Below are 12,433 nucleotides of genomic sequence, written 5' to 3'. Positions count from 1 at the left end.
TCAAAGGTCCTTTTTCCAAATAAGAGAGCATTCACACACTGAAGGATTAGGACATGGACATAACTTTTTAGGTTATCATTCAACCTCCTAACCTTCTTATCTCTGTCCGCCCACTCCTTCCAAAACAGAAATTCTCTTTTGAACAGAAATATGTAGCAAAGTTAATATTTGAGGGAGAATTAAATTTTATATAACTTGGCAAACAGAGACAAGGATATTCCTAATGAAGGATAAAGCAAGCCAGCTGCAAGATACTACATAAGTTCAGTAATTTTCATCTTGGTTCCTATACACACATGTCCCTTTTCAACCTAATCCAGTCTTACAAGTTAAGAAGAGTGAGCCATACTTCCCAGTATGTTTTTATTATTTTTCAGATTCATATACTTATTGTTATGAGTTCCTCACACATGCCTAGTTCTAATACAAAGAAAATACTTATCTTTGTAAAAGAAAGATCACATACATTTTTGCTTTTGAAAAGGTAGTCTATTAATGCCTTTTTTTCATCACTACTCTATATGCATTTTATAAAGTTGATGTAATATACTGGAAATATTCACACAAGTAAATGAACTGTTAAATTATATTTCATTAAATCATATTTCTTTTTTCATACTAAGTGGTGATCATTTAAACACACACACCAAAAACTAAAATTATATACATAAAGAATTTCTAAAAAGTACTAAAGATTTATGTCTTCTTTCACCATAAATTATCAGAAGCATAAAATGATGATGGTTCCTATGGGAAATAATAAAAATATGCAGGAATGTTTTAATCTTTATTTGCTTTATAAAAGAGCCCCTCTGAGAACTGCGGAACATGACTACAGAAAAAGAAACAAAATTCTCTTTAATTCTGACAGCTTGCTAGGTCTCCTCTGACCCACAATAGTTCTAAAACTATGTCATAGTCTCAGTTTGGCCCAAAGAAGTAGAACAACAGCTCTTCAGTTCATCCAAAGCAATGTTTATTTCTCAAGAAGCCAACAAAAGACACAGATTCATTTCTTCAATGGAGAAAAAACATTCAGGTCAATGGGTCCTGGAAATACAAAATTATGTTAATGAATGTAGAAGCGCTTACAGAAAATCTCTTGCTTACAAGTTTTCCTGAGGAGTCACACCTTAGGTAGGTAAAAATTCATAAAGAAAGGCAGCCATGTAAGTACAGACCTAAGGTAACGCATTGACATTTAGCTGCTATAATGTAAGCCATGTCTATGTTGAGCTAGAAGTGGCTCATAGCAGAACTGAATAATTCACTTAGGTCACCTTTATGAACCATTCACGTGATTTCAAGGTCAATTCTGGGGATTGGAACAAGTGAACTTCCTGCTTCTGACGGACCAGTAGTGATGCCTGAGCGAGGTATTTCCACATCTCTTGTTGTTTACCATCACTTGCAAGGAGGTACATCTGAGAGGATATTGATCACCTACCTCTTCCTACCTCCCCTTTAGAGGTAGTAAGTAGCATCTCCTTCCAGTTCCCAGGCTTTAACAGTTTGGGTTCATTTTTACTTCCCCTTCCTCTTTCCTCCCTGACAGGAAGTCCACCCTTAGCCTGGCCGTCTGTCCTCTAGGGGTCTCTGGCATCAACTGGCATCAACACCTCCACCACCCCAGACCCTCCTCACTGCACTGATCCCAGAGAACAGCTTTAATTTATGCCACCCTATATGCTCACTCTGTCTTTCTACACTAGCTGTGGATGTCTTTCCCTATATTAATAAATAGCATTTGAGTACTTAACAATATACAAAGCACTTTACATACATTAACTCTTCATCTTGACTCAGTTCCATAGTTACTCCCCCATTTTACAGTTAAGGAAACTAAGGTACCAACAGTTTAAGCGAGTTACCCAAGGGCATGCAGCTGATCAATGATGAAAGCAGGATTTGCTATGCTAAGATGAAAAAAGCCTCTCTGTCCTCCTCACCCCCATCCTGACCACTCTTACCTCCTTCCAAACTCCCTGGAATCAATATCACTACGAAAGCCAGGCAGGCCAGGCTTCTCACTGCCTTGAAATGCACCAGGCCCATCTCCGTCCCTCTGATTTCATACAGCATTAAAAATGCCCTTGTTTCTGTTTCTGCTACTCCGATTCTGACCTATTCTTCAAAGTCACGCAGGTCCAACTTCTTCCAAGGAGGCCTCCCAAACGTTCTATTTTGTTCTCTCAACTGCTGTATCCGTCACAGTGTCCCCACACATTTTAGGACTTCATTTTGTATCATCTCCTTCCCCCTTCCCCCTCCCCCCCCCCCCCCCCCCCCCCCCCCCCCCGCCTCATATACTCATTGATTTGATAACAACAAATTTTTGAGGGTTAAAAAATTCCTTTGAAAGTTTGTTTGTTGGTCTGGAGCAGGGGTGGGGAACATCGGGCCCGAGGGCCGTATGAGGTTCCTGAAATCATTTGGTCTGGCCCTGCCAAGGCATGAGGGGTGAGTTAATTAAATGTCTGACCAAATATAGCCGGTTAATTTTTAAGTTGATAATTTTGTATGGCCCATGAATGATGCTATAAATATCCAAATAGCCCTTGGCAGAAAAAGGTTCCCCACCCCACCCCTGGTCTAAAGGCTGAGGGAACAGCTATGAACAGGATGCAGGAGGCTCTCCCAAGGCCTACATCTGAACACAAGAGACAATAAATATCAGCTCTCCAGCAGAGACTCTTTCAGAGAGAAAACAAGCGAGTTCAGCAGGTTTAAGAAAAGAAAGGAGGATGGTGGGGCTGGGGCCTAAGTGAGCTGAGCAGCACACGGTAAGAGGACTTCTTGATGATATCAACAAAACTGTATAGTATTTCCACCACTATTCAGCCCGGACTAATGCTAACTAAGCACAGTGGCAGCATTTCAATACTACCAAAGCATTTCTAGATATAAATTAAGGCTGGACTGTACAGCTACACAAAGGAGAATGAAATTATCTAATTGGAGATGAGGATAACTAATCTAAATAATTGGACCCAAGAGAATTAGATTAACTCCCTGGGTACACTGATAAAATGGAATAAATAATCATTAAACGCCTCCTCCTCCTCCTCAGACTCTTGTTATATAACCAGCGGAAGAACCATGGTAGAAACATTCTGATAATCAACTGCCCGTAAAGTTATGGTTAGGTAGTTGCCAGTCACATACCTCTGGTAGAAAAACTGCAACTAGCCCTAGCCGGTTTAGCTCAGTGGATAGAGGGTCGGCCTGCAGACTGAAAGGTCCCAGGTTCAATTCCAGTCAAGGGCACATGCCCAGGTTGCAGACTCAATCCCCAGTAGGGGCCGTGCAGGAGGCAACCGATCAATGATTCTCTCATCATTGATGTTTCTATCTCTCTCCCTCCCCCTTCCTCTCTGAAATCAATTAAAAATATATATATTTATTTTAAAAAGAAAAACTACAACTAATCAATTTGATCAACTACCAAGAGGAGAATACTTTTGAAATAACTGTTACTGCCAACAATTTCTACAGCCTTAGTAGTCTGCATGGAAGTGGGCTATTGTAGATACTTGGAACCATCCAAACTTTTAAGGGACTTCCTGGTTTACACTACAGACTCGCTTAACAATCTATGTGTATAATTATATAAGAGGGAATGACTGAGTTGTTATAAATCATTATCTCAAATGCAGGCTTGCTCATTTCTCTGCCTGGTTAGGGAATATGTTCAAAGAAAAACAAAGATATAGAGAATCTGATGGCTGAGGCAGAGAGGTGGGGGTGGGGGACAGAGAAACACAGCGAGAGCAAAAGTTTCCTGCCTTATAGTAAATATTACCCTTTAAAAATGGGCTATTTAATCAAGATGTTTCTCTATAGGTTAGGGTCTAGACTATAGACAATGCAGGAAAATGTACTGAATCTTCGCTGAGTGGAAAATACAAATCCTCCCACTATAGCTCTCAGGAGGGAAAAATCAAATTCCTCCACTGAGAGGAATAAAAAGGTACTAAAACTAAATGGCCCCCATGATCCCATCTAGACTGATAGCTGAACTCCTCCCAGATGGAACTGTATTATTCAACATCTCCTGGCCACGTGGAGGTTCAATGTGTAGTCTATTGGCTTTGCAATTGTTCTCTAATCGTTAATCTTCCTACCTAGTCTATTAACTTCGCAAGAGCAAGAAAGTTTGACTTCATTGTACAACCATCATTGTTGGCTGCCCTGCCCCTGCCCTAAGTTCCCAGCAGAGTGCAGTCCCCTGCACATTTGAAGGGTAGGTTTACGTTTTCGGTTAGAAATCTCCTGTGAAGGAAATGGAACCGGGATGATCTAGGGCCTCACGGACCTAGGGGCTGATTTCTTCTGGCCGCTGACCATTTTACTGCCTATCTGTTTCTCCACATAGTGGACACACAGAATCAAATTTACTCAAGTACACTACTAAATACCAATGTGTCATATTAACCAATTCCACCAGACAAAAGCCAAGAAAGGCAGTTGTCAGATAGCTCGGGGAAAGGAGCAACAATGACCGGCTTTCCCTGGGTCACTTAGGGAGAAAAACAGGGCTTATCGTGGAGAGTTCCAGTTCGGGAGCATTATTAGAGTTTTACTAGTGCTTCCTCTGAAAGTGGATTTGCCATGTTCTCACAGAAAAATATTCAGGGAAAGCCATTTCACCTTCAACATGGTAATATTCCACTCCACTATAATAATTACAGTACAGAGTGCTTTCAATCAGGAACTCAAAAAAAGGTGAAATGAAAAGGCCATAGTAACACAACCAGCACAGTGCCAAAGTCAAGCTTAACCCGCACTCTCCAGGCTTAAGTTCAGCATCCTTCCCACCATCTCTCTCAGTACTTTTTTGTTGTTGTTGTTGCTTGCCGGAAGCCAGTTCCAGCATGTCAGCAGGGCTGAATCATTTGGGATGGCTGAAAGGCATTTCCCCAAACCTGAATAGGATTGCCTGCTGCCAGACAGCTCAGGGCATCTTAATCTGCATGTTATTGCCTCCTGTTGGCCAAACACCTGTAGGCTATTCCCCAATCTGACAATGCTTCTGTAAACCCTACCCTTTGAAGTGTATTATCTCCACCTTGCCTTAGGACAATTTGTGTTAATAAATAGCACAGGATCCTGAGTCAAGGGGTAGTCTTTAGCTCCTTTAGCTGAAGCTCGTCTGACCCCCAAAGCCTTTCAAAACTATCTGTCATTCTTGGACTGCTTATTGAATCTACGCATCAGCTCCTTTCTCCAGATTGCTGAAACCCTTCGTAATGCTGGGATAAGAACCCCAGCAGTTGCTTACGTGAGGCTATTGAATTGTATGATCCTGGGACATTTCAGGGACAACATCTATGTAATGCACTTCATTGTGCTTGGGTTCCGTACTACAAGTTTGCAGCTCAGTCGATAGCATATTTGATACTAACGTCTAAGTTCACAACAGAAAGAACTGAAGTACCTTTGCACTCTGGTTTGGGTTTTTTTTTACCTGCCATCTCTCTTCCTGATGCATGTCCTTGCTGAAACTAAAGTCATACCACCAGCTAACAGAAAATTTCAAAATAACAATGACCAAATCCCCAAGCACGCCAGCTGGACTCAGCAGGAAAATGTTTGGAGAATGACTTCTCAAAGATAAGAGAAGGTCCCTCAAAGAGGCGATGCAGTAACTCCCTGTTCATGATGTTTTCTTCTCCTTAATGTTTCACAATCTGCACTTGCTATCTTGCTCTTCCCTGAACATGAAGTAATTTTTAGCAAAGAGCAAGCTACAGGAGAGACTAACATACTCTTGCATGAGCTGTCCATCATAAACAAAAGTAAGGCTACTCATTAAGACATGAGTTTTTCCAACATAACTATACCTCCCTTTATGTAAGAAGGAATGTGCTGGGAGGGGGGGTGGTGATCAACGAGATATGTGTAAGGAGAATCATATTTATCCCATTTTCTTACATTACCATTTCAAAGCTACCTTATCATTACTCTGACTTAGCCAAGGGATTCCTCCCTCTATCCTCACACCGGAGAAGCAGTTCAGTAATAAAAATGTAAATGAACGCCACTGGCTCCACCTTACAGGAAATGCTACAAAGCATTCTATCATTTTTTAATGTTTTTATTGATTTTAGAGAAAGAGGAAGGGAGAGAGAGATAGAAACATCAATGATGAGAGAGAATCATTGATCAGCTGCCTCTTGCACGCCCCCTACTGGGGATTGAAGCCCAAACTCAGCAATGTGCCCTGACTGGGAATCCAACCTTGACCTCCTGCTTCATGAATCCACGCTCAACCACTGAGCCACACACACCGCCCCCGCCACACACACACCCCCACCCCCCGCCAAATATTTTTTCTTATGTGGATAATTGTCCTTAACCCTTTTGTAAAGTAGGGTGTGTGCACATGCAGTGGGTTGCACAGGGCCACGGGGCATGATAAGTGGAGAAATATAAATCATGGTGAGTGATGTGGCCTTGACATTGTTCCAGGTTTCCAGGCAGAGCTCTTTGGCCACTCTCAGGTGAGAATCCTGTTATTGCCCTCCTTGGCACAAGGCACTAATTAATCTATGGCACAAGGCACTAATTAACCTATGTCATTGTTATAGGAATCGAAAGATTTGTTCCCTGGTGGCTCTCTCTGCATGTCACAAGGACAGGAATTTAATTCAAGACAATAAAGGTTACCTGCAAGAGGTAAACTTTTAAAAAAAAAAATCATTACTTGGGTTCATTCACAGCTCTAGGACTAGAATGCCACATACGTTAGTACCGTCTCTTAAAATATTCCACATGTGTGGTCACAGACAAGCAAAGAAGAAAAACAAACTTGGCCAATTAATTAACTGAGCAGGTTTCCATATCTGGTCCCAGTATATGAGCATCAAAATAAACTTTAAAATAAACAAACAAATAAAGCTTGGATTTTCAACTGAGATCTGAGTTAAGGGAAGTGACAGGCCCAAGGTCACAAAGGCATTGACAGGCATCCATACCCACACCCACACACCCCCTAGGAAATACTGCAGCATCGGACTGCTGTTTGCATTTGCTGGTTGGGATAGGATGAGGCATCTGATTGATCTCAGCTGAAGGAAATACAAATTCTTGATCCTAACGGGCACTAAAATAGGTCAGCAGGTATTATTCAAAACAGATCCAGACTCTTAAATCGGGAGGCACTAGCTGGGTTAAAAGGAACGGTTGAATTTTGGAAATAAGTCACTTGATAAAAAAAACAACAACAACAAAAAAAAACACCTGGGTGACTGGAGGAAACCTAGACTTCGCCTGCCAATCAACAAAACGAAGTGGTGTCAAAAGGAAGTTTCAGTATGTGTTTATTTTTTTTTTAATGAAAAATCTAGGAACAGATCACTGCTACTATTAAAACTCTCACAGATCTAAAGCTTCCTTTGCACTGCAGCCTCTCAGAGAAACCCTACAAAAACAGCCCGGCAGGTCTTAAGCATCAACACCGACTCGGATGAATTTTTAGAGCCCTGTTTGCAGTTCTAACCCCACTCGCATCCCCTCAGCACCACCATCAGAAAGAAAGTCCTGAATTGCTTTGCTACACTTTTCCAGGTGCAGCGTCTGGGTTCCGGGTTCCGAGGGGCTGGGGCGAGGCCTGGGGGGGGGCAAGTGTTGGCGCGCAGGGCACGGGCACGGACCACTCCTAGGAACCCTCTCCCCCAGGAGAATGCCCAGCCCACCCACCGCAGGGGACCCCGCCGCAGGGGACCCCGCCGCCAGTCCTCCCCGCGGTCCCTCCGCAGGATCGTCCTGCAGGCTCTCCTCGCCCAGGCGTGACCGCCCCCGCGCGGGGCACATGCCCTGCGTTCAGCGGTTCCAAAAGCGGGCGGTCTGCTCCGGTCCCGAAAAGGGGGGCAGGCACAAGGGGTGCATGCCCTCCCTCCCCGGCTCCCCGCCGCCTTTCTCCTGGCCTCTCTAGCCGAGGTGGCCCGCCCGGCGGACTCCCCACCACCTCCCGCGTCGCCGACCCCAGGCTGCTGGCTGCCCGCCGCGCTCACCTGGGCCCGCGCCCGCGCTGGTGGCGGTGGAGTTCCCGCAGCCCATCGCGCCCGCTGGCCCGGACAAGCGGCGCTCGCAGCCGGCGGCCGCAGCTCCTGGGGGCGGAGACGGAGGCGGAGGGCGGCGCGTCCCGAGCGGCGGGGGCACGCGGGGCCAGGGGGCGCGCGGGGGCCGGCCCCGCCCGCCGCAGACGCGCGCCGGCCAGGGCGCGGCGGAAACCGCCGGGCACCCTAGCCCCCGCCCTGACGGGACCCCGCCGGGCCCACCCGTCACCTTGGCAACAACGCGCCGGCCAATACGCAGCCTCCTACGGGCTCCCCGACCCGGCATTGGTCGTCATTGAGAGGGGGCGGGAGTTTAAATTGGGTTTGGGCCGCTGGGGCGAGGCTGAGGGGCGTGGCCGGGGCGGAAGCGGGGCTGTGGCCTAGGAGCTGGGGATGCTCACTTGCTCACCCTGCACATCCCTTTTGCCTTCTCTTTTCCTTCCCCGCCAGGATGTGGGGAGCAGAGGAGGTGGCAGGGAACACTTGTTTCGCGCGCAGTGGGACCCCAATCAAATGGTATTGACTGAATGATGCTCAGATCGGAAGCCAAACCGAAATGCATGTGCGCTTTAACAGGGAGCTGATGCATCTCTGTTCCTGCATCCACACTGGCTAATAAAGAACATGTATGTTCCCAATGTTGGTCATATTAACTTATTCCTCTTTCAAATAAATGCCACCATTTCGGTAAGCTGGATACAGGACCTCCATTCTGAGTAAGTGGCAGAACTGTGAATTTACATGGCACCGTTCAGTGTAATAGTTGAGTGAGTGTTACTGGAATCAGATCGTCCAGGCTAAAATTCCCGCTCTGCCCCTCCTGACCTCAGCAAAGTTACTTAACCCATTAGTGTATCCGCTGTTTTACCTGTGAAACTGCAATAATAACTCAGGTACACCTAACACCTACCACAGCGCCTGACACAGTGCCTGATCCTTTAAAAAAAAAAAAAAAGCCAGCTATTCTTCTTTTTCTTAAATCTATTAGCCATGAATAATAATTCCCTGAAGGTAAGGACTGGATGATTTATCATAATGTCCTGGCTCATAGTACAGACTCAGTAAATGTTTTGTGAGATGAATTCAAGCCAAGAATTAAATCCCCATTTTAAACCCATTTAATATTTATAGAGAGCCTAGCCTGTGCCAAGTCTTTTGTTAAAATTAAGTTCCAAGGATACAAACATGGGGGAGCCAGTCTAACCAGACAGACTGATTATAAGCAAATTAATTGCAATATAGCAGGAATGTTACCGGAGGAATACAGGGTGCTTTGGGAGCCCAGAAGGGATACTGGTTAAAAGACTTCCTAAAACCATTCTGTTGTGCTTAGAGAAAGCCTTGAGGCAGGACCAAAGCCCTAGTGGACTGTTCAACGTGTCCTGCCAGGCAACAGTGGGGACTGGGCAACCCTATTACTCAGGAGCGTCGTCCATCCTTTGAAAATTAGATATACCTGGGCATGTGCTGAGATGGTAATTCTTGGACAAATAGGGTGTTTTTGAGTTGTTTGACTTCTAGAAGCAGTTTCTCTACCTTGGCCTCCATTATCTTGGTTCCGTGGCTACCCCCTAAATACAAATCCAGAATTAGCAGGGAGGAAGGGGCGGGGGGGGTGGGGACTATCAAACAGCCGAAAGAAATACTCTTGCTTATTTCTGGACTTACACTGGACTCCAGCCCTAAGACACTCACAAGAAAGAGAAAAACAGACCCTGTCATCCAGAAACTGGCCTGACACAGCTAGGCCTTCGCACTCTCCCACTAAACACAGCTGCACAGACACCAATATCGTCAGACAAGGCCACTCTACAACGGGGCTGGAGTGAGGCCAAATGAGACCACTCAGCAATCTTGTCTAAGCATGACAAACAGTGTCACTGGTAAACCACAAAAACACCAAACCCCACCCCATCCTGGCTAATAGGGATGACTGCTACTTGCTTCCAGTTACACTTTTAGCTCCATTCCAGTCTTCCTGCCTCATAGATGAGATTTATTAAGAACTGTCCCTACTTCCTGAGCACATGCAATCCAGAAAAAGTCCTGCTTTCTTCTTTAACTTTTAATATATTTTTATTGATTTCAGAGAGGAAGGGAGAGGGAGAGAAAGATAGAAACATCAATGATGAGAGAAAATCATTGGTCAGCTACCTCCTGCACACCCCCCACTGGGGTCAAGCCCACAACCCAGGCATGTACCCTGACCGGGAATCCAACCAGGACCTCCTGGTTCATAGGTTGATGCTCAACCACTGAGCCATGCTGGCCAGGCAAATCCTGGTTTCTTAAATTCCAACCAAAATCACCCAACTCAAACCCCAGACCTTTACAGTCCTTTCTAACACCCTGTAACTGAGATACATCATGGTCCCCCACGGTGTGCCTTCTCTTTTACTGCAATGAGGAATAAACCCAACTAGTTCAACTATCAGCATGATCTTGGTGGTCTTTGGCAGGAGGATATTGATCCTTGTAAATAATATGTATTCTGCCTTGAAAGGTTATCTCTCCACTAGAGGCCCAGTGCACAAAATTTGTGCACTCAGGGGGGTGGAGAGGGGAGGGGTCCTTCAGCCCAGCCTGCACCCTCTCGCAGTCCGGGAGCCCTCGGGGGACGTCCGACTGATGACTTAGGCCTAAGCCCACAGTCGAACATCCTTAGCACTGCCACGGAGGCGGGAGAGGCTCCTGCCACCGCCACTGCACTGGCCAGCCGTGAGCCCGGCTTCTGGCCTAGTGGCGCTCCCCCTGTGGGAGCGCACTGACCACAGGGGACAGCTCCTGCATTGAGCGTCTTCCCCCTGGTGGTCAGTGCGCATCATAGCGACTGGTCGTTCCGCCATTTGGTTGATTTGCATATTAGCCTTTTATTATATAGGATTCTTAGTGTTCTCTCTCCATTCTTTCAACAAGCACTATTGAGCAGCCACTTTGTGCTGGCCACTTTTCCAAATGCTTGTGATATAAGCAATGAACAAGCCACAGAGGAAAAATCTAGTGGGAGCAGACGGATCAAAATCAAACAAACAAAAAAAAGATAATTTCAGACTCTATACATTCAATGGGGAAAAAAATAAGGTAGGGCACTAGAATAGGTGATGAGGGGTAGAGGGAGAGATACTATTTTAGGCAGGAGGGTTGAGGAAGGACTCTCAGAGGAAGGGGTATTTTAGCTGAGTTCTGATTGATGAGAACATATCAGACATGTGAAAACCAAGGAAAGAGCATTTCAGGCAGAGGTAAAGCCATGTGCAAGAGCCCTGATGCAGGAATATGCTGGGTATGTTTCATAAACAGAAAAAGGTCAGGATGGCTCAGCTAAAGCAGAGATGGCGGTGGGTAATTGGAGAGGTCCACCAGCTCACACTAGGTTAATAGGCTTTGTAAGGAGTTAAAAAAAATTTTTTAGATATTTTTATTGATTTCAGAGAGAGGAAGGGAGAGGGAGAGAGAGATAGAAACATCAGTGATGAGAGAGAATCATTGATCGGCTGCCTCCTACACACCCCCTACTAAGAAGCAAGCCCCAAAACCCGTGCATGTGCCCTGACCTGGAATTGAACCCTGACCTCCTGGTTCATGGGTCTATGCTCAACCACTGAGCCACACCAGCCAGGCAGGAGTTAAAATTTTATTCAAAGGGCAATGGAAAGTCATTTGATGAGACAGTGTATGGCAAGTTCCTAATAAAGTGTTAAGCATATAATAAGTGCCCCATAAATGTCAATCTTCTCCCTAATGTGGAATGAAAGAGTAGTCCAGTGTTTCCTTTTTCCTTTTTAGGAATTTGTTTTATTTCATAGACAACAGTTAATTGCATTTGGGTGTTTTCAAAAACAATGATGCAAAAGAAAATTATTAATGCATGCCTCATTTCCTGACTGGTCAATTTTAGCTTCTTTCTCTGCACTAGTTGAATCATACTGTTCAGCTGTTGTTTTCATTCTTCAAACAAGAGCTGATGTGGTGTGAAGGAGAGAGAAGAGGTGTGTGACTGAAATTGGTCTGATAAGAAAAAGAAAGCAAAAGACAGGAGAACATGGGGCTAAATACGTCTCCATTTTCATGGTGTTTCTTCCATAAAAGGCTCCCCACAAAAGTTTGCCAACCTGGGTTTTATTTTTGTTTTTCTCTTTTTCCCCGTTGACATACTGCAAGATGATTGCCTCGGCTCTAAGTAACACATCCACACGCAGCAATCTCAGCAACAGAAAGGGGGCTTTTCTCCCTTCCTGTCCCTTTTCATTTTTTTAAAATATGTTCTTTATTGGTTTTTAGAGACGGAGGAAGGGAGAGGGATAGAGAGAGAGATAGAAACATCGATGAGAGAGAAACTTCGTCAATTGGCTGCCTCCTGCATGCCCCCTACT

At 45.1% G+C, this 12,433-nt stretch overlaps 1 protein-coding gene across 1 annotated transcript in view; it reads right to left on the bottom strand.

Moving 5' to 3' along the window:
* The window catches only part of C7H12orf75 (chromosome 7 C12orf75 homolog), a 34,320-nt gene extending 25,986 nt beyond the window's left edge, over window positions 1-8,334 (bottom strand). Inside the window, exon 1 of the mRNA XM_028150178.2 lies at window positions 8,016-8,334. Coding sequence (XP_028005979.1) covers window positions 8,016-8,061 — 46 coding nt within the window. The 5' untranslated portion in view covers window positions 8,062-8,334. The remainder of the gene's footprint in view (window positions 1-8,015) is intronic.
* Between the last annotated feature and the right edge of the window lie 4,099 nt (window positions 8,335-12,433).

Source organism: Eptesicus fuscus, chromosome 7, assembly GCF_027574615.1.
Source record: "Eptesicus fuscus isolate TK198812 chromosome 7, DD_ASM_mEF_20220401, whole genome shotgun sequence".
NCBI classification, from domain to species: Eukaryota; Metazoa; Chordata; class Mammalia; order Chiroptera; family Vespertilionidae; genus Eptesicus; species Eptesicus fuscus.
Note: the sequence above shows the minus strand (reverse complement) of the source record. Positions and strands in the feature narration are given on the sequence as shown.